This window comes from Acomys minous (assembly GCF_964271855.1).
Source record: "Acomys minous genome assembly, chromosome: 7".
NCBI lineage: Eukaryota > Metazoa > Chordata > Mammalia > Rodentia > Muridae > Acomys > Acomys minous.
The window spans coordinates 123,585,878-123,607,702 of record NC_140488.1 but is presented as its reverse complement, the minus strand read 5'-3'; the positions used below and the strand labels follow the sequence as shown (position 1 = coordinate 123,607,702).

The 21,825-nt window shown below is 35.1% G+C and overlaps 1 protein-coding gene across 5 annotated transcripts in view; it reads left to right on the top strand.

Moving 5' to 3' along the window:
* CNKSR2 (connector enhancer of kinase suppressor of Ras 2) overlaps positions 1–21,825 on the top strand; it is a 248,341-nt gene that overhangs the window by 222,308 nt on the left and 4,208 nt on the right. For 4 of the 5 annotated variants that reach the window (XM_084791117.1, XM_084791119.1, XM_084791116.1 and 1 more), the window contains one exon: positions 16,889–17,085. In XM_084791117.1, the coding sequence (XP_084647243.1) occupies positions 16,889–17,085 (197 nt within the window). Of the gene's footprint in view, positions 1–9,132; positions 10,722–16,888; positions 17,086–21,825 lie in introns of those variants that run through there. The other variant, XM_084791120.1, reaches the window with a different exon arrangement.

Here is a 21,825-nt window from a genome sequence, read left to right as displayed (position 1 = left end):
TCAAGGCCTTCTATAATTAAAATATATTATCTTGTTTAAGAAGCATCACTACTTAAACTTTTGAGGTTTCTATTGATTTTCCCCAAAGGAGAAAAATGGGCTTTCTAGTGTTGCACTGAAGATTTATAATAAGGAAGAAGAAAATGTCAACCTGACATTTTCCTTGGCCAGGTTCTGGTTTTATGTCTATTTATGGAGCATACTCTACTTAACTCAATTGCTGAGGAAAATGTCTTACTTTAAACTATGTAACAGCCTTCCTAAATAGTAGTAAGCATATGTACTTGATATGCTACTTGATGGTGGTTTGAAGCTACTTTTAATATAGTTTGAGATTTTCTGAATTTGCTTTGAAATCCAGATTGATGTCTTTTAAATTAGTTCTGCACTTAATAACCAAATCAAGAGATAAGTTGTTCTAGAACATTGATTATTAGAATTCATGGACTTAAGAAGGGGTTGGATGTAATATTTGTTGATAAATATAGTTATAACCTTATCTATTTAGATCTGATGAAGTAGCTCTTAAGCCACATATAAACCATTAGGTTTTATAATGTGTTCATATATGTATATGTGTGTACATATAGAAATTTGTGGTAGTAATATATAAGATATCAAAGTAATATATATTTTAAAACATAGCCCTCTGGGTGTCTGTGTGTGTGTGTGTGTGTGTGTGTGTGTGTGTGTGTGTGTGTGTGTGTATGTTTGTATATAATGATATTAATAACATGAACACATACACACATAAATGAGACAGACCACTTTCATGGAGTGTTTGGTGATCATTTTCATTACAGGTAAACTACTCCATAGCAATTAGTATTTTGCTAGTCCTTTCTCCCACAAACAATGCTTGTTAGTAATCAAAGCAAATGGCAAGGGAGTTTTAAACTAAACTTACGAATCCTACATATACTCAACTTTTACATGTCTCTATGCAATAAAAAGGGACTTGAGGCAGCCTCTCTTCCTTAATAGTTTTATCTTTTCATGCTAGAGAAGGCAGCATAATCCTTTATAAATAAAATACAATGCGTAGAAATGTTTAAATCCTGATTGGGTTGCAGTGAAAACAGAGTTCTTATTTTTTGAAATATATTACAAGTAATGTAGTTCCATCAACCATCATAAAATTATTTAATTTACAGATAGAAATGAATGTATTAAGATTAGACTTTCATATTTCAATACTAATTATATTTTAAGTTACAGAGACCCTTCAGATATTTCAAATATTTAACTTATAAAAAGAAATTTCACCCTATTCAAGTTTGTGTATGAGTCTACTTTTCTATAATTATACTAGTGAGCATACAATTTGAAATATTATATTAAATGTTAAGCACATATATTGTTACCTTTCACAGTAGCTATAAAGCCATTTGTATTTTCCCTAAGAACACTGAGAGTCAACACCTCTGTAACTCTTAAGTAAAATCTAATTTTCTTTATAAGAGCAGTATGGCACAATATTATCCAGAAGGAGAAATGAAACTCATATGTAATAGAATATTTTAAATGGTATATGCCCCATAGGTTTCTAGATTCTATAATTTTCTATCCCAAATACAGGGTGAGTTTGCTGGTCCAAAATCTAATAACCATTAATTTCTAAGACAATAAGATTGAATATGAATACTCATTAACTCAGAGGGTTTGTTTGTTTGCTTGCTTGTTTGTTTGTTTTAACTTTACATCCTTATCGCAGCTCCCTCCCTCCTCTTCTTCTGGTCCCACCTTCCAACCCTCTTCCTCCTTTCCCCCTTTCCCCTTTCCTCTTCTCCTGAAAAAAAAGGGGGAGAACCATCACCAATCCTTTTCTGCACATCAACTCACATCAGAACTGAGTGCATCCTCTTCCACTGAGACCCTAAGATAGCTGTGCCAATTGGTTTCATCCATGATACATTGCTCATAAATACAATTTTGCAGTGTGATTTCTACCAAATATTTTTCTTGAAAAGGACATAATACATTTCATTAAAATAGAATTTCAGTATTAGATTGTTAAACTATTTGAACAAAGGAGCTTCATGATTATAGTCTGTGATATAATAATTGAAGATTGGAAAGTAAAAAGAGTACATGAAAATGTTACATTAGCTATATAACAGATTTGAAGTAAAAAAAAATAGTGATAAGTGACTGTCTCCTTGAATTTTCTTTTTTTTTTTTCTTGGCACTTGCTTTGCTGGAAAAGATAATTTTATGGTCCTGAAACTCAATTGGCAGTGTCTCAAAAGCAGCTTATCTCTCTGCCAGAGTTGTTAATGAGTAAATGATCCCAAATGTCAGACCGGCATGCCAAGGAGGTTATTAATAAAGCATTAACATTTAGAAGTTATTGAAAGAGGAAGTCAATATTGCAATGTTTTAAATATTCTAATCTCAAAAACAGTAAGCAAAATCCATTACTAAGTTCTACAATCAAGGTAGTATATAGTCTGGGAGGAAGTAATCTTTAGATTTTAAGAGTAAGAATACACCCTTTATAAAACTCTATTCCACTATTTTCACAACTGCCCCTCCACACAGCCACCTGTTACACTCTTGTTGAAAATAATTTAGGTTTCACTCACTTTTTCATATTAAGTGCCTCCCTGCTTCTCATTTGCTTTCCTGGGATGACATGATATTAGAGTTGATACTGAATATCATTCTTTAAAATAATAGTGCTTTTACCATATGGCAATGGCAGAACTTTTAACATAGTTTAAAAATTCAGTATGAGACTAAGCACAAAGCAGAGTAGGGCTGAGGAGGTAGATCTGAGGTAGACCACATATTTAGCATTCATGAGGCCTTGGATACAATCCCTTGTGCCACAGAGGTGATCAGGGAGAGCCTATAGATATAGCTATACGGTATATCTATTAGGTACTGCTGACAGAGATATTACTGTTGATTTGAAAAATACACACACACACACACACACACACACACACACACACATATGTTCATTTATTTTGAGATTATGTTTTGAATAATTAGGAAGTTGGGCCACTGACTGCACCTAATAAAAATGGGCAGTAAAACTATCCTTACCACAGCTTCAGTGTTTACTGTGCACAGTTCAAGTTAGCTAATCAGCAAATTGGCCAGAGGACATAAAAAGAAAACAGGCAGAATTTATCTTCAGGACCCTAGCTCCTCAGTTGTCTTAGCTGTTACCCTACTAGAATTTTCAATTTGGAGAATTCAAGTCAGGAGAGATAGTCATATACTGTAGAAAGTGCTTTAAAGACACTTTTACCACCTGATCACTTAAGTGTGGGATAAGTTCAGGATAAGAAAAATTGCCTTTTGAAATACTTCTGAGGTTTTAAAAAGAAGTATCATGGTTGTATTGGAAGGCAGAAAAGAGAACCTATTAAATAAAATTATTTAGAAACAAACAAGGCAAGTGGTGGTGGATTTAATCCCAGCACTCAGGAGGCAGAGGCAGGTGGATCTCTGTGAGTTCGAGGCCAGCCCGGTCTACTAAGTGAGTCAAGGACAGCCAAGCCTACACAGAGAAATCCCGTCTCAAAAAAAAGGAAGGATCAAAACAAACTTAAATGTTGTTAATTCCAACTTTTTTCATCTTGACAAAGCCATACATATTCACAGATAAAGTGTTAGGTGATTCATTTCTTTATGATATTATCAGTTCCCATCACTAAATTACTTGACACTGACCATCATATGATCTAATTTTTCCTCTTAATATAAATATGTAAAGTTTAAATTCTCATACATTAAAAACATACATTGTTCTTCTAGAAAGTATTGAGGAGTTTTGTGTTTCCTATAGTGGGCTCATCTCTCAGAATCTAGCCACTTTGCTAGTTTAGCCATTGCAACAGAAACTAAGGACTTTAAAGATTTTATTTTAAGATAAATACTCCTTAATTATAAACTATGTCGCAAAACAACCTAATGTTAGTAGACTGACGCCAATCAATACTTCTGAAAGAAAACCTCACCAGAAAAAATGGCTGTCTTCATAGAGTTTAACATGACTATTTTATTAATAATATCAAAATAGTATTATCAGTTGAAATATGTGAGCCTAGCCTTTAATGACTGAGCCATCTCTCTATCACTCAACTGAAATATCTGAAAATATTAATGGATTAGAATGGAGGACTCACACTTATGGCTATTTATTTACTTACTATTCTCTCATATATCACATTCTGACCACAGTTTCCCCTTCCTCGTCTCCTGCTAGTCTCTCCTTACACCTTCCCTCTTCCCTCTTCCCTCTTCCCCAGATCTCCCTCTTTTGTTTAACTTCAGAAAAGAGGAGGCCTCCCAGAGATATCAATGTAACATGGTACATCAAGTTACAATGAAACTAGGCACCTCTCCTAGTATTAAGGCTGGACAGGACAACCCAGTAAGTGGAAAAGGATCCCAAAATCAGGCAAAAACGTCAGAAGTAGCCCCCTGCTCCCTCTGTTAAGAGTCCCACTAAGACACCAAGCCACACGACTATAATATATTCTAAGGTCAGACCTAAACTGGCTCCCTGATTGTGGCTTCAGTCTTTATGAGAACCTATGGTTCCTGGTTACTTGATTCTGTGGTCTGTGTTCTTGTGGTGTCCTTAACCCCTTTGCTCCTACAATCCTTCTTCCCTCTCTCCCATGGGGTTCCTGAGCTCCCCCTAATGTTTGCCTGTGGGTCTCTGTATCTGCACCTATCAGTTGCTGGGTAAAGCCTCTTTGATGTCGGTTTTGCACATATACACATACATGTGCTCATTTAATCCTTACTGTGTAACACATGTATAAAAATTCTCAGGACAGTTCAGGAAAGGGAGAAGAGGGTGAGAGGGGGGTCAGAAGGAGTGGTGGGGGGTCAGTCTGCAATAGGGATATAAAGTGAATAAATAAATAAATTTTTAAAACTCTTCTAACTTTCCATTTTAAAATATTAATTGCAAACCATGAAATGTGACCAAAACTATAGCATATTTTTTTCTAAAATGTCAGTAATCACATCATTGAAAATAAACTGGTAGTAAATTGAATTTATGTACTTAGTACTTCTGTGACTAATAAACTTATAAGACCTTATCACTTACTACTAATGTCAAAGCTTCACTTATAAAGGTATTTCAAGCTGCAGTATAACAGTGGTAGAGTGAGTGCTTAGACTGCATAAAACCTTTCAGTCTCCAGCACTGAAAAGGAGATAAGTATTTTAGGCCTTCAGTTTCCTCAGATAGTCATTTTGATTTCCAATACAAACAGCCAGCATGGGAGGAATATTCTCACAAATTGCTAAGTAAAAACTGTACTCTGAGGCCATAGCAGTATGTATATCAAGTATATCAAGATAAAGCCCACACTTAGGTAATGAAATATTCCATCTGCTATGAATTTTACAAATACGATGAAACTGTGGTTTGGCAACTTAGACGAACATTTGTAATATCTGAGAATATTTGGCCTCTATCTAGGTTGACAAAATATTTTACTTGTTAAAAAAAAACCCTTAAGTTTTATAATGTAGGTATAAACTATATTGATTTCTAGTTGCTTTAATGAAAATTATTACAAGCTGGATGTAGTGTTGCATGCCTTTAATAGCAGCACTCTGGAGGCAGGTGAATCTCTGTGAGTTCTAGGCCAGCCTGGTCTACAAAGCCAAGGGCAGTCAAGGCTACACAAAGAAACCCTCTCTCAAAAAAACAATATACATATATATATATATATATGTATATGTATATGTATATGTATATGTATATGTATGTATGTATGTATGTATATATATATTACTTACTTATACTTTAAGAAAAACTAATGTCTTGAGCAGGGCGTAGTGCCACACACCTTTAATCCCAGCACTCAGGGCAAAGGCAGGCAGATCACTGTGAGTTCGAGGCCAGCCTGGTCTACAAAGCAAGTTCAGGACACAGAGAGACCCTTTTTCTAAGGGGAAAAAAGGAAAAACTAAAGTCCTAATACATATACTTAGAAAAAAGGAAGACTCAACAAAATGATGTTAAATAAACTTTTAAAACTAATCACAAAACCATTCTCTCTAGAGCTCCTATGTAGTTACTGCTAGGCTTGGTCATCTGCTGGCAGTAACCTTTGTTATATGCAAGCAGTCTATGACTAATTGTTTCACGTTTTGCTTCTGGATTTTCCTCCAAAATTATTCATAATGAAACCAAATAAATACAATGAGTTCTCTCTTGGAACTCAACCTAAAGTGAGAATACTTTTAAGTACTCATTTGGTTTGAGCACATATTTCCATTTTCGGATATTTTCCTCTCATTCACTAAGACATGTTTTTTTTTACTCTGATTCGTATTTAACTTCAATCATTATCATTCTTGTACAAATGTTCATGCCTTCAACATTAGCCACTCTAATATAAACTTCAAGCATCTGATGGATATCAGTTATTCCTAGCAGATGTGTTATTATGTTTGTAAAACTTGTATTTCCAGAATTCATATTTCAGCATATTATTTGAATAGCCCTTAGTGGAGCCATTTTTAAACTCGTAAAACAAAGAGGTAAAGACATATGTGTCTTCAAATATTCTACATTCTCAAGGTGAGTGTTGAGAATCTGAAAGGAACTTGCAAAAAGACACAAAAGTGCAAGTTTCTCCGAAGTCAATGATAGACTTTTACAGAGTAGCCTCACTTTGAAGTGGGTTTGTTTATGGTTGAGGGATCTCTTGCAGATGAGACTTGCACCTTTAGCTCTTTGTGCCTTTACCAGTGATTGATCTGGCTTTCCAGTGCTTTTAGGTTACATTCATAATGCACGTACCTAACTATACAGTTGGTTCAATTGAGCTGAGTTTAGGACTATCTTTGGAGTTGTTCTATTTGCCTCAAAAATAAATAGGAATTATTTTACTCAACATAAAATTTTGCCATTCAATAATTAATTCAAGAAGTTTTTCAAGACCTCTTTTGTTTTTCATAATTTTGGGTGACCAGGATATTTCTAACATACTCTTCAGCAAAAATCTTGAACTTCCACTAATAGAATGGCTAAAATGAAAGTCTATATAACATCCCCAACCTCAAGGCAAATGGCTTAGAAACTACTTAAATACACAGGCTAGCCACTGATGTTACTTTAATGTACACTACCCATTGGGTAGCCCTTGCCAGTGCAACTTTCCTGAAGCAGATCTCAAACTGCAGTGGGTAAATGCAATTAACTTGTATAAAAATGCAAATTCCAGCATAGCATACTCAGAAATCCTGATCCAGTAGGTGATAAGTAACACATAGAAATGTGTGTTGACGAACTCTGGTGCCCCATATTTGACCATGTCCCCTGGAGGGGGAGACCTGGTGGCACTCAGAGGAAGGACAGCAGGTTACCAAGAAGAGACTTGATACCCTATGAGCATATACAGGGGGAGGTAATCCCCCTCAGTCACAGTCATAGGAGAGGGGGTAAGGGGAAAATGGGAGGGAGGGAAGAATGGGAGGATACAAGGGATGGGATAACCATTGAGATGTAACGGGAATAAATTAATAAAAAAAGAAAGAAAAGAAATGTATGTTGAACACACACCTCCATCCTTAAGAGTCTCTAGTCAGTGGTATTTACCACAAATAGTTGAAGAGATATATTTCTCCAGGAAGTTAGCTTCTTTTATGATAGTAACAGACTGGTAATGAGCTCTCACCATTTTGAAATAGAAATTCTCCCCCACAATCTTCTACTGTAACAAGGGACTAAGCTGGGGAGATAGTTTACATCTCTCATAATAAAATTCAGTAATCTTATAGAAACAATATTGTCAGTGTAATTAAACTTCCCTTGATTATCAGGGCTCTAGTTCAGTTTAGTGTGGATTAAATGCACATTAGGGAATATACTAGAAATGAATGTATTCATGTAATACCTGCTAGGAAATGATGAATATGTCCAAAACAACTTACAAAATATTTTTCTTACATAGAAAAATTAAAGACAGTTTAAATTGGAATATGACTTTATGCCCCACGTTAGATTGCCTCTAATTTTCCAGCCTGAAATCTCATTCCAGATGCTACTTATTAAAAAGTGGTAGGACCCAAGATAGGTTTCCAACATTGTAATCTTAAATTATGAGGTTATTTCACTTGACCTAAATAGAAAACTGACTTAGTTCTCAGCCCCCTTTCTATGCAGAGTATGATGTGATAATTGCTTCTACTAGTTATTGAAATATGCTGTATTTCATAGTCTACATATCAGTTCTTTCCCTTTCCCATTTTCTTAGTGATGTAGTAATAGAATACTTTCTCTAATTCTCTCTCACTTTGTTTCTTCTGAAGATATAACCAAAAATACTAACAGAATGCAGTAAATAAAATTCTTTCTCGTGGTGCAGATAACAAATATTGCTGATATGTGCCTGCTGCCATATTTACACTCCTGAAGATGCAAAATAAAATAGAGAGAGTATAGTTTTTCTGAACTCTTCTTCATTTTACCAGCCATTCAAAAATATTATTCTCTTTCAGTTTCTAAACCCCTTGGTGTGTGACAAGTGATCAGATATAGTCATCTTTTTGTCATGTGTATTGTCGTAGCTTTTCATTTCTTTTCACTTTGTGTCATTTACTGTGAGGCCTCTTCTTCAGAACAATACTAGCTAGGCTACTTTACTTCCTCTGGATCAAACTAGTAGCATTTGTATATGAAGGCAGTAAGATAGCCTTCTGGTCAGAAGGCCAGAAAGCCCTTCTTCATACCTTCTGAATGAGTGAACATGATGAAACATATAGAAATCCATTTCAATTCTGTAAAAAAACTGATGGTTTTGCATCTGTGTGGAGACTACTTTAGCCAACTTTTCTAATTCAAACTATAGATGTGTCTGTACAAGTTAGAGTTGGGAAAAATTGTCTGTTTATTATTGTATATAATTGGAAGGCTGGCATTCCAAACAGTCAAACTAAAATTGGTCCCATTTATGGCCAAGTAGACTTGCATGCCAACAGAAAGACATTATACTATTAAAACCATATGCAATTCTAAACATTTTTTCTATTTTTTTTCTTCATGGGTACTGCATGATGGTATTTCTAATACAAATACTGATGTGCTTTGGAATTATGGCACTCGCAGGTCTTTCATCATATTGTATCACTGCTTTATTATATTAGGCTAATACACTGCGAGAGTTGGTAGACCCTCTCCATGCCAAATCGGATCCACTTCTGTTGGCACTCAACCCATTGGAATCACAGATTGATAAGCTAATGTTTAGAGAATTTAGATGGAAGAGAGTCGGCACGGCGCAGACTCAGCATCAACCTCTTGCAAGCAACTAAAATGGCCTCGTCCTTGCTGTTTATAACAGAAAACAGACTTGTAAAAAGCTTAGATCATCAAGTGTTGTGGATTTGGGTCCTCCCTAAAGGGATATTAAGAGGGCAGGCCACTCTTAAGAAGAATCCAAGCTTTCAACAGTGGGACTAGCATAAGATCAAAGCCAATCAAGATGGAACACAGTAGCCGAAAACTGCCCTTTCTGTGGGAGAACAGAGGGTAAAGGGTCTTGCCTGGGGAAGGGCTCTATGGTGACACCTCAGTTGCGTTCTACTGACACCAGGAAGAGAGGGATCAGCACCGATAATTAGAAAATCCTGTCTGTTTATTGGACTTTTAGCCTGGTTAAGGCAAACCAGTGGAAGCAAATTCTGTGTTAAGTGTATTTGCATTTTTTCAAATTTGACATGCTGTATTGTACTAAATTAAGTGTAATCTATTAAGGCACGGTGTACACACCCTGCTCTGAAACTCAGTATGTTTATTCTATTATTCAAGCATATTCAGGTGTAAGGCAGACTGCTTTCAGTAACACTAAAGAAGGAAATTCCTCATACCAGGCGTTATTAGATTCCTCAGCTAAAATCCTGACTTTCTCCCTTTTCTTGGCACTTACGTAAGAAGTGATGTTGCCTCTTACGCTGGAATGAGCTATTCTTTTTCTGTAAAATATTTCAAATCTATAGGCTATGGTTTTCCATATTTGAAAAGGTATTTTGTCTGGATGTCTTTCAAGCTATATTCAGAAATTATTTAATACTTTGTAACTGGGCCCCCTGTGGCTCAATATTGCTTATTTTCCTTCTGTGGTAGATGTGAAATTTCTTTTAGTTGGATAAGATACACTGTAATAATTTAAAGCTAATTAATGGATATTTCATACTGTGCAGTGAAAATAATTTAATATTGTATTATGAAATGTTTTTCTTCCTGTTGCTGCAGTGTGGTATTGCATAATATGAATACCTGTAAAAATTTAGATTACTTAAAAATAAAAATATTACCAGTTGATACCAGATCTTTTTAGATAGCTAAATAATTTGCTAAGTATGCTTGATAGCAAATATCTTTCTAATGAGAAAAAAATCTATGCTTCTTTCTCACAAATGAAATTTGTGTTGTGAATAAAAATCACATTGACCTGCCTTATAATTGCCTCTGTGCTCTAACCATTTTAATGTGTTTTTAAGTATATCTAAACAATGGTAGTTCTTGGTATATAGGAATAAGTCAAATTTATTTTATTGGCATTTAATATTAATGAAATTTTCTTGGGTCATGCTCCCTGTTTAAATCTTAGTAAAACTTTATGATCTAAAGAACTTTAGAGGTTTTTCTCATTAATGAGTGTGATGACTGTGTATTAATTTTCAAATAAAATTATCCCTTAGTTTGGCTTTGAAACTGTCCCTATTATGAATTCCTGCCTTAGACTTCCATTTTTATTGGTTACATTTTCTAAAGTATGTGGGTAAATCGGGATTCTGTCAATAATTTCTGCATTTGCCTTTCAAAGATTCATCACTACTTAGGGTTAGTAAATCAGTACTAAGGATGCCAACAATCTGCCATTTGAACTAGTCATCATTAAAACAAAGCCTAGTGTACCCTGAAAATACAACCACTGTCATGTACTTCTTATTAAAGTACATAATTTGGCAAAAACACTCAGAGGAAAAAAGTATAGAATAAATGTTAACTTTATCTATTTTCATCACACCCTGATGGAAGTAGTGTTTACTATTGGAAAAGAACTGACAATTATAGCCACTGGGCATACATACTATAAGTATAAGCTTTACTTGATCCAAAATGAAAAGAAGTAAATAGATCCACTTACTCAGTTCTTTTCAAAGAAAGGGATTTTTACTCATTAAAATTAATTTTTCAACCTGAGAAACTGTTGCCTAATACTAATGTGTAAGTATTATTTTGCTTGAAAGAGAAATGGTTTCTAATTATTAAATAAGTAATTGGCTACAAAGAAAAACTAAAAGCTAGCTTGTAAAATCTTCACTGTCTCCTAATATAACAAGCTGCCTTCCACCTTCTCCCAAGTTTTACAAAACTAGGCATAGCAAGTTGATTGATATAAAGGCCTGAATTAAAATAGCAAGAGCTATAACTATAAAAACAATTCAAGATATAGCATAAACTCCTGGTTATTTAATCACCTTTAGTATAAAACCTACAAAGACATTAACTCCACTAAAAGTCTGTCACCTTACAAATAAGTTGTTCTCTGAGACAAGATTATAAAGTAGTATAAAAACAATTCTGTGGTATCAATGCAAATGACAAATAGTGTTCCACATACTTGATATGATTAACCTAGAAGCCTGAAAGTGCTTTCTGGTTGTATAAGAACAAATACCACTCATATTTGACTGATGACTAATACTACTATGTCTAGCTTTCTCTATCATTTGTAATTTAACTTTTCCCAACCTTCTTTGCTCATTACACACTGTGTTGTAGAAAGAACAACTGTTTCCATAAGGACACCATTGTCCAATTTAAAAAGATAATAATTCTCTTCCATAAGGACATCGTTGTCCAATTAAAACATAATACTCTTCCAAAACATGTACCAAGAATGCATTTCCCATTGTTGGTTTCAGAGCCCAATTAATATATTTCTTGGTCTTGTTTTCATCTTTTACTTTGCTTTAGCAATGTAACTGCAGTGGCAGGGAAGTCAGAAGATAAGAGTGAGATTTTATTGTCCTTAGTTTTCACCAAAGAAACATGAACAGTAATACATACTTACTTTTTAGTAATTTCGCAGTCACCTAATAGAGAATCTTCTTTGGAGTGTTTTATTTGAATTTGCTGAGAACGTGAGGCATTATGGCAGAAAGATAATGGGAAATGCAAATGTCAATGACACAAATTCACCTTGTAGAAGTCATACTATATATCTTTGAAAGAGAATCTATTAACACACAGGAAGAAAATAATGGGACTTTCTCTTCGAGTTTTATATCTCATCCTTTTCAGTTTCTTTTTTGTGTATATTTAAGTCATATACTGATATAGACTACTAAATGTGTATAAAATAATGAACAACACAAGTGTTTTGGCCTGTAAGGATGAACAGTCAAAAAAAGTTTGGAAACCACTGAGCCTAAATGCATACATTTTTATTTGTTATAATTTATTCACGTTGCATCCCAATTATTATCCCGTAGCCCTTTTTTTTTTTTTGAAACAGAGTTCCTCTGTGTAGCCTTGGCCATCCTGAACTCATTTTTTTAGATCAGGCTGGCCTTGAACTCACAGGGATCCACCTGCCTCTGCCTCCCGAGTGCTGGGATTAAAGACGTGCGCCACCACACCCAGTTTATCCTCTTGCTCTTTCTTATCTTCCCATTCCCACCCTCCCTCCCTCTCCTGACCTATTCCACTCCCCTTAATAAAAAATTTTGGAGCAAATAAAAAACATATTATGATCTGCTCATAAGGAATTTCAAGATTTTACAACAAACGAGTGTTTTCCATTAGCTAATCTTCTGTTAGAGCTTTTCTTTTTTCTTTTTTTTTTAACTACCTGGTAATCGTATACAACCTACAGAGAACCAATGAATTATTGTGATGTGTTCCTAGATTCCTAATACATGAATGACACCAAAGAGGAACTTTTTTCACTCCTGCCAAGTAAGGCATAGCCAGAAATGATTATCCCTTGGCACAGAATACAAATTAATTGCTTGATTTTGACCTTCAAATCCACCAGCCAATGAAATTTTATATGAGACTTAATAAGTATTCTCTGTTTTAATAAAATGGAATTTTTGTAATGTGTGATCTAAGACAGACCTAGTTATTATGCTAAAAAAATGTAAATACAACTTGGGAATTTTTTCATTCCTTCATAGTTCCAGATTTCGTGAAGAAATTAGATGCCAATTAAAAATGTCATTGCAGCAGTGATACACTTCCTTGGTGGGAATCGCAGAAGGTTCCTATATATGTCCTTTTATTTGAATGTGGTCTACACTTTGCCAATTTTCAGAACACTCACTCATTGCAAACGAGCTGGTTTTTAGCCAGTGTTCCAATGGCTGAACTGGCACATTGAAAGAAATTCAATTGGGAAGCAGGCCTCACCAAGTGTTTGCCTCATCTTCCAAAGCAAGCTTCTTCTAAGAGAAGAAAAAGCAAATTTTGAGAAGAGAAAGAACCCTGAAGGGAAATGAGAAGGAGACGAAGAAGAGGGCAAAAACAGAAGAAAATAAAGGTGCTTTCCATGTTTTCAGTTACAACAGTAGCCCTGTAGACTTAATTGCTATTCATCTGAGAAAAATCAAGAAAACCAATTGAAACCTATAAAAGAAAATAAAGGTCTGTTTTTGTCTTGAATGTTGAGTTCTGTGTTGTTTTGACTGTTGAGTACAGTGAATCAGATTTATAATGTGACTCTGCCCCTCCCTTCTTTTGAAAATAAAAGGACTCTTTGTGTAGTCTTAAAATGTTAAATCATTGGTGACATTTTGTGGTAGCCTGGCTTCTCAGTCCCTCATCCTCATTCATTCCACTATTGTGTCTTGTGCAGTGTTGCATATGTGTGTGGTATGCAGAGGAATTGGAGGAGGGTTCTTACCTCTAGTAGGGGCTATACCATCCAACTGCTATATTTTAAAATGTTTCCATGTTCTGTGTCATTGTGATTCCTTGTTCAGATGTGCTGCCTAGAGATAGACCCATACTTGGCTTTTTGTACAGCTGTCAAATCAATTTTCTTTTTTTGTAGAATTATGTTGTCTTCTGGTTGAATGCTTTTCTCCCAAATAACATTAAGGGGATAGGGGAGACTTTTGCTTTTTAAATAGTTATTTATGTTGTTTTTATATTTAGTCTGCTTAATTAAAACTTCATTGATATGATATAAAAATTAAAGCTTCTGCATCATTCCACAGTGTTAAAAGTTGAGGCAAAGGGGCTGTCTGGAGATACATACGGTTCAGTGATCAGATATTTGCCTAGTATGAGCAAGATACCTCATTTGATCCCCAGCAGAGAGGTGGGGAAACATAGACACAAAGACATAGAGAAGGAGAACAAATCAGGTCAAAATGTAACAATATATACTACAGTATTAGGTAATATGAGAAATACTTCTCTTAAAATTAAATAAATCACTGTGTGAAAATACATCTACCCTCCTTAAATTCTAAAACTATCATCTAGTTTCTTTTTTTTTTCAGCCTTTCTCTAGAACTGAAAAATTAATAGTACATTATGCTACCTGCTACTTTAACTACTATAATTCTCTTCTGTTAGGCTTCTTACTAATACCTAACCCCCTACTCTCAGAAATACATCTATCTTTACATGCAATCTTGCCTTGAGGCAAATAGAATAATTATTAAGTAATTCTCCAGGGTTTTTTCCTGGATTATGATTTTATGAAATGGAATTACTGTCTGCAAATGTGTCCTTATTTTTACAACTCCATTTAGTAGCCAAAAGTGACCATATGCTTTTGTGCCTTCCTTCTTCATTTGAAATTCTCTATAATGGATCCATCTTGCTTCTAACTTGAAAATCCATTCTTTTCATAGTCTTCCACCCACCTGTCCATCAGACTCCTCTCTCTGTGTGCTGACAATATTCAAGGATGAACAGAGAATTTTTCTAATTTTATTTAAATGAATTTTCACATTTCAAGATAGATATGCTTTAGGCTTCAAATTTCATTATAGAATACAATGATAACATGTTCTGACAGATGCAGGATTGTCTAGTGAAAAAAGACGGTGTGATCATAGCTCTTCTCAGCTACTAACCTCAGAAGAGCAAAAAGTTAAAACTGCTTTTTAACTCTAAGAATGAACCCTTAAAAATTAAGTTTAAAATTAAAATTTTAAACTTTGGGGGCAGTTTTAGATGTACTCTTTCAAAAAAAGGTTTAGAGCATCCTTAACATAACCGACGGGATGGTGTCCATAGTTGACACAGATCATGGGTATAACTTGTCCCCTTCTTAAGGGTTCTATCTCTGATGTGCATCTTCTTTGCCACAGAAATAGTTCTATGTAGTTCCAATTATAAAAGTCTTACTGTCTGTGTATAGTTTATATCCAGTTAGAAAACTTTTCTATGTAAAGCACAGTAATTTTTATTAAAAGATTGCATGCAAAATATGAAATAAGTGTTTAGAATGCTGCACTTAAGGGAGTCTCATATTAATTGGCACCTCTGATTAAATACACACTTTAACTTATTAAATTCTAATTTCACCACTTACATGAAATTATGGCCTTGAGCAAAGACCTCCCCTGATATAAATTGAAGATTTCTTAGTACCATTGTGAAGACCAAATGAAATTATGAGCGTTAGAAATTTACCCTACTTCCTGGCACAAATAAATGTTCATTAGTATTATTGTTAGAGAATCTACTTTTAAAACTATATCCAAAAGGTTAATACCACATAGACCGTGGTAGAATGAATAACATTCTGTATTTATGCCTTCAGCCACTATAAGACGTATTCCTCAAATAAGACCCTGCTGCTACCCAAAGAAGAATCCTAGTTTATTTTTATTACTTCTATGACAAACAAACTGATATGCTTCTGGTTGATTTAACATCATTACTCAGACAATTTTAGATCAAGTTGGATTTGATCATCTAGATCAAAAATCCATATTTGTAACTGTCTTAGTTTTTCTCAAAAATATTTAAGTGGAGTGTTTTCTTGTCATATTTTTTAAATGTTATAAATTCTGTTAGTACATGTCAGAAATTTCCTTACATTTGTTTATAAGTTTATTCATATGCTTCATTTTAATTTAATTTAAAACATTATTATTGCTGAGCATGGTAGCTGATACCTGTTATTCCAGCACTTTGGAGACAGAGGCAAAAATATTACCATAAATTTGAGGCCAGCCTCATGCATTACAGGGTGCAGCTTGGGCTACATAATGAATTGCAGACCACTCTGGACTACACAGTGAGCTTCTGCCTGGAAATCAAGATATTATTTTTTAAAATAATTTATGATCAGTTACTATATTGATAATGTACCAGGCATTGCTATGTCAGTCACATAAGATGTAAAAATCTATTAAATAAGTGGACAGTCATAATCATATATATGCCAACAAATACCACTCCATCTTATGAAGTCTGAAAAATTAAAATCATTCACCAGCAGAACTCTTAAATATCATTTCTGTGTTTATTAATTGTTGTCTTAAAATACTAAACTATATGAAGTAGCATTTCTATGTTATGTACATTTTATATACTAATTCGTTGAACCCAATATATGTGTGATTATTTTTCTCTCAAGAGGCTATTTGAATCATAAGTCCTATTTAATCTTTCTAAAATAGTTGGCTGTCCATAATGATATAATCCAGTCTAACTAGCATCTGTGAGGTATTTTTATTTGTTTTATTTCTGAGAGATATTTAAGTATTAGACTGTTTTCTCAATCAATTTATTAGACTATTTTTCAGATTATCCAATTTTTAGAAGATTTTCAAAGTATAAAAATAACTTTATTAAACTGCATATTTGTCTCTTTCCCTCCCTTCTCCCCAACCTTTACCCCACCCCTACTCTCCTGTCTCTCAGATGAAAATAGGGAAGAAAAGTTAGGAGACTCCTTGCAAGATTTGTACAGGGCACTGGAAGAAGCCAGTCTGTCTCCACTAGGAGAACATCGCATTTCAACCAAGATGGAATACAAGTTATCGTTTATAAAAAGATGTAATGATCCTGTGATGAATGAAAAACTTCACAGGCTGAGAATTCTTAAAAGCACTTTAAAGGTAAGTACTTACCATATTCAGGGGGAGGAGGTCCCCGTTCAGTCACAGTCATAGGGAAGGGGGATTGGGGTGAAAGTGGGAGGGAGGGAGGAATAGGAGGATGCATGGGATGGGATAGAAAATGAGATGTAATATGAATTATTTTATTTTTCAATAAAAATGTGTTTTTTTAAAAAAGGTAAGTGCTTAAAGGACAGACATTTAATCTCCATTGGGGGAAATTCATTCTTGGCCTGAAACTGATTGCCAGATATTATAGGTTAGTTGGTGCAAAACAGGGAGCTATAAGAAGAAGGTAAGTAGAAAAAACCTGCAGCAGAGTGGTTGGAAAGGAATCTGGTCAGGTTTTCTCTAAAATCCTAAGTCACTGACTAAACGTTGCATGACCTAGCTTTAGGAGAAAACAAGATGTGATTAAGATTTCTTCTTAAAAAGGCAGGGTTGGTGTTACTCCTCAGTCTTGATTCCCCAAGAGCTCACTATTGAGTATAATTACAAAAGATATTAAAGGCACACCGTATGCATGTAGAATATTAAAAGGGCTATTTGGGGAATAAACTACAACATATCTGGAGTGAAGCTACAGTCATCATGTTTCATGTAGAGATTGCACAACTGTTCTGTTTGCATTTGTCGGTTCCTAATACACATACTACCTTCCCATTATATATTTCTGTAATTGCTTAACAGTGTTTTCATTCTTCTTATGCCAAGCCTAGTTTGGGAAGCATGTGGTAAGGACGGGGGAACAGAGAAGCAGAAGTTAAAGGAGGTTGACATGGGAGAGTATCCACTGTGTGGATGAGGAAAGACCCCTTTCTTACAAAACACCTCAGTAGGTCCTTTAGCACACAGAAAGTGGAAACAAAAACAAAATCACAACATGTCAAAGGACTTCTTTGAGAAGTGTTTTAAACCCACAGCATCCTCCTAAAATTGTACTTTCTGAATAGAGGTGAGTAATAAATAGATAAATGCCATAGAAAACCTAATGATTTGAAATGTCTTCAGGTAATAACAGCCAAGGATTAAGAGTCAATTAACCTTATGGTATTCATGCAGATGCTATTCCAAAGCAGTGGAAGAATTAATGGACTTTGGTAGCTAATGCCATAGTTCTAAGGAGACCTGTAACAGTCATAATGTGATTCTATTGCCCAACTGTATTCCAAAGATATCCTTACCTTCTTACCTTATTTTGGTTTTGTCAGCTTTTGTTGAGTTTTTTTCATAAAAACTTATTCTGATCATGCTTTTCCTCTCATCCAACCTTTCCCAGATCCTCCCACCCAATTCTATCTCATTTATTTATTTATTTATTTATTTATTTATTTATTTATTCTTTTTTTCTTCCTCTCTCTCTCTCTCTCTCTCTCTCTCTCTCTCTCTCTCTCTCTCTCTCTCTTATTTCCCCTCCCTCCCTCCCCCCTCTCTTAAAAATAAGAAAATAAACTCACATAAACCAAGAGAAACACAAAATCTACAAGCAGAAAATAAATTAATTAAATAAAATTTTTTTACAAAAGACAAATAAGACCCTCAAAAATGTGCAAACGAAGCAATATGAGACAAAAGGTCTGCAGGATACTGAGTTCATCTTCTGTCCCTCACCCCCCCCACAACACACACTTCTTTTGTTTTCCCTTTCTACTTCCCCTTCTCTTTCTCTCTCTCTCTTTCTGTCTTTTATGCTCTGTAAATACCCTACAATATTTTTTTTACCTATGACAATGAATATAGGCCACTGTAAATGTTGAATTCATGAGGAATCAATGAGTCACCAAATACATGATACCATGTTTGATTGTTCTGCTCTTCTAGGACAAAGAAAAATAACAAAGTCACTAAAAAGAAATGACCCCTGCTGGTTAAAAAAAACAATGGGGCACTATAGAGCCCTGTGCTTATGGGGCCTGGAAAAGTAATCGATTATAAAATATTCCTTTTCAGAGGAACAACAAAATACACCCAAGAATAGATCTCAGATCTTACTGTAGGCAACTGCCAGCATCATCAGTCCCATACCAATTTCGTATCTTGTAGCCTCACTGGCCAGAGCCACTTCTTAGGCATGTTGTTGCCTTCTTCCCCCTCCCAACTCTGACAAAGAGGTATGCTTTTTTCACTACTGAACAACATTTTTGGGATTCTCTTAGCCATTTCTTAGATTTACAAAAGACAAGACTCGTTTAAGATACTCAAAGTATCTCAATCCTTTCTCCATCTTAACTTCCACAACAGAAATCCTCTTCCTCTACAGTTGATAGTTGTGCCTTTGATAGTTAAACCAAAACCAGGCTTAGTTGTCTGTTGGCTCTGATTCCTTAATGATTCTACTTTATTAAGGATTTATTAAAGGCATGAACCTCCCTTACAACCTGACTACCCTAAATAGGAGGAAAAGGAGATTAAGGAGATCAAGAATGAAAGAATGAAACCTTCTGGGTATCAGTTCCTCGAGGCAATTCCCCTGGCATAATTCTCAGGAGTCTAGCAGATCATCCATTGCCAGAAGCCACACTGTCCATGGACCGAACCTGGAGGTCTCCACCAAGCTTGCCGCTGCTGCCAAATCCTCCAACTCCCCGGAACCTCCGGTTCCTCTATGTCCTTCTTCCCTCTCCCCTCTCTCTTCCTCTTCCCAGCTTCCTCCTCCTAATAAATGATCCTTTTGACAATAAAATACCCCACCCAGAATCCCCGCCCCTCTCTTCTATCATGGGCTAATCCTTCTTTGTTCTCTGAGTCTAAGATCTTTATCAGTTTGTAGAGACAAGGTTGGGTCAAGCATCCCAAGACTGTTTTCACCTTGGGCCCAAACTAAGGCAAGGTTATATTCTCTTCACATATCCCCCTTTTCTATTAAAAATAAAAATAAAAATAAAAATAGGCAAAAAAGAGGAACTATATACATAAATATACATATATACAGAATCATCACATACAAGTTACATGTACATAATCCAGTTCTTTTGTATTTGACAATCTTGGAAAAGTATTCCACTATCCTCTCATAGTGAGTCCTTTCCTAGTCTCCAAAGGTTTCTGAAACCTCTTTATTAGAAATTAAATTTATCAAACTCTAAACATGTTTTTAATTCTTCAACTAAAGCGTATAGTAACACTGTGACTATCTAGTCTTCTTCAACTACATCAGAGATCCAAGAAGGAAATATCTAATATCAAGGAAACACAGACAAGCAACTTACAAAAGCAAGACAGGAAAGAGAGAATTGACTGCCTGGACAGTCAAAGGTTTTTCTCTATCGTTGGGGCATCCAGTCTTCAGCCTTCTGGCCTAGTATATCTGACAGACATAATTGTGAAACAGGGCTTTTGAAGAATTGGTCCAACCAGTCTCCACAAAGCTGCACAGCCTTGTGCTCTGCTCTGCGTTGGTCACAATTTGGGCTGTCAGTCTGCCATCACCAGTAGAGACAAGGACAGTACTTCGGCCCAGAGGTCATTCTGTCATACTTATTTCTTCTATGCCCATCATCTTCCTTGAAGTAGACATTTCTGCAGATATTCCCATAATTGCCATTATTTCCAATAAATGAGTAATTACACAATCATCCTTTTCAGAACTTAAGACAGTTGCCTATTGAAACCCTGAATATGTATCAGTGCTATGATTATATACCTTAGTCTTCCAAATTCTGCAAAATGAAACACATCCATCTGCCAGATTCCACTCCATTTGGTACCCTAGGGTTAATTCCAGGAGGTGATGGGATTTGATTATACAAAGAACACATAGGACACCTTTTAATTATTTCTCTGGCTTGTTGCCAAGTGATAGGGAATTTTTCCTTCAAACCCTTACTGTCGACATGATGTTTTTCATGAAATTTTGAGGTTTGGAACACATTTCCTATTAATAATTGGTCTATTTCCTCATTTCCTTTTGCCAATGGACCTGGTAAACCTGTATGGGACCGAATATGTGTAATATACAAGGGATAGTTTCTACTTCTGATGACCTGTTGTAGTTCCATAATTAACGTAGTTAATTCTGAGTTATCAGGAATAAAAACAGTAGTTTCTATATGCAAAACAACTCTATCTACATATTACAAGTCAGTGATGATATTAAGAGAGTCAGGAAAATCTAACAATACCATAAGGATTGCATACAACTCTGATTTTTAAACTGAGGTAAATGGACTTTTGATCACCTTAGTTGTTTTATCAGACTTATAACCAGCAATACCCAGCTTATTTGCATCAGTATAGAAGGTGGGTGCCCCTGATATTGGTGTCCTCCTTACAATACTTGAAAGGATCCAATTAGTTCTTTTTACAAACTGTATACGCTTGCTTTTCAAGTATTTGTTATTAATTTCCCCCAAGTAGTTACTATAAGCCCTTTGCCAATCTTTATTACTCATAATGACATAACCTCAGTATTAGTAAGAGGCACTACAATTTCCACCTGGTCTCTTCCTGACAGTTGACGCAATCTTATTCTACCCTTTGTAATCAATTCAGAAATTTTTTCTATGTATGTCTTCAATTTTTTACTTTGCTTATTCACTAAGAAAACCCGTTCCTGGATTCTATCTTCCCTTTGCATAAGGAGCCTAGTAGGAGAATGTGTTCAAGGCAAAATAACTAGAATGCAACCAAGTTTAGGATCAAATCTATCTACATATACCTTTTGTAGTTTTTCCTTTACCAGAACTAAATCCTTTTCTGCTTCAGCTGTTAGACATCTTGGACTGTTTAAATCTGAATCCC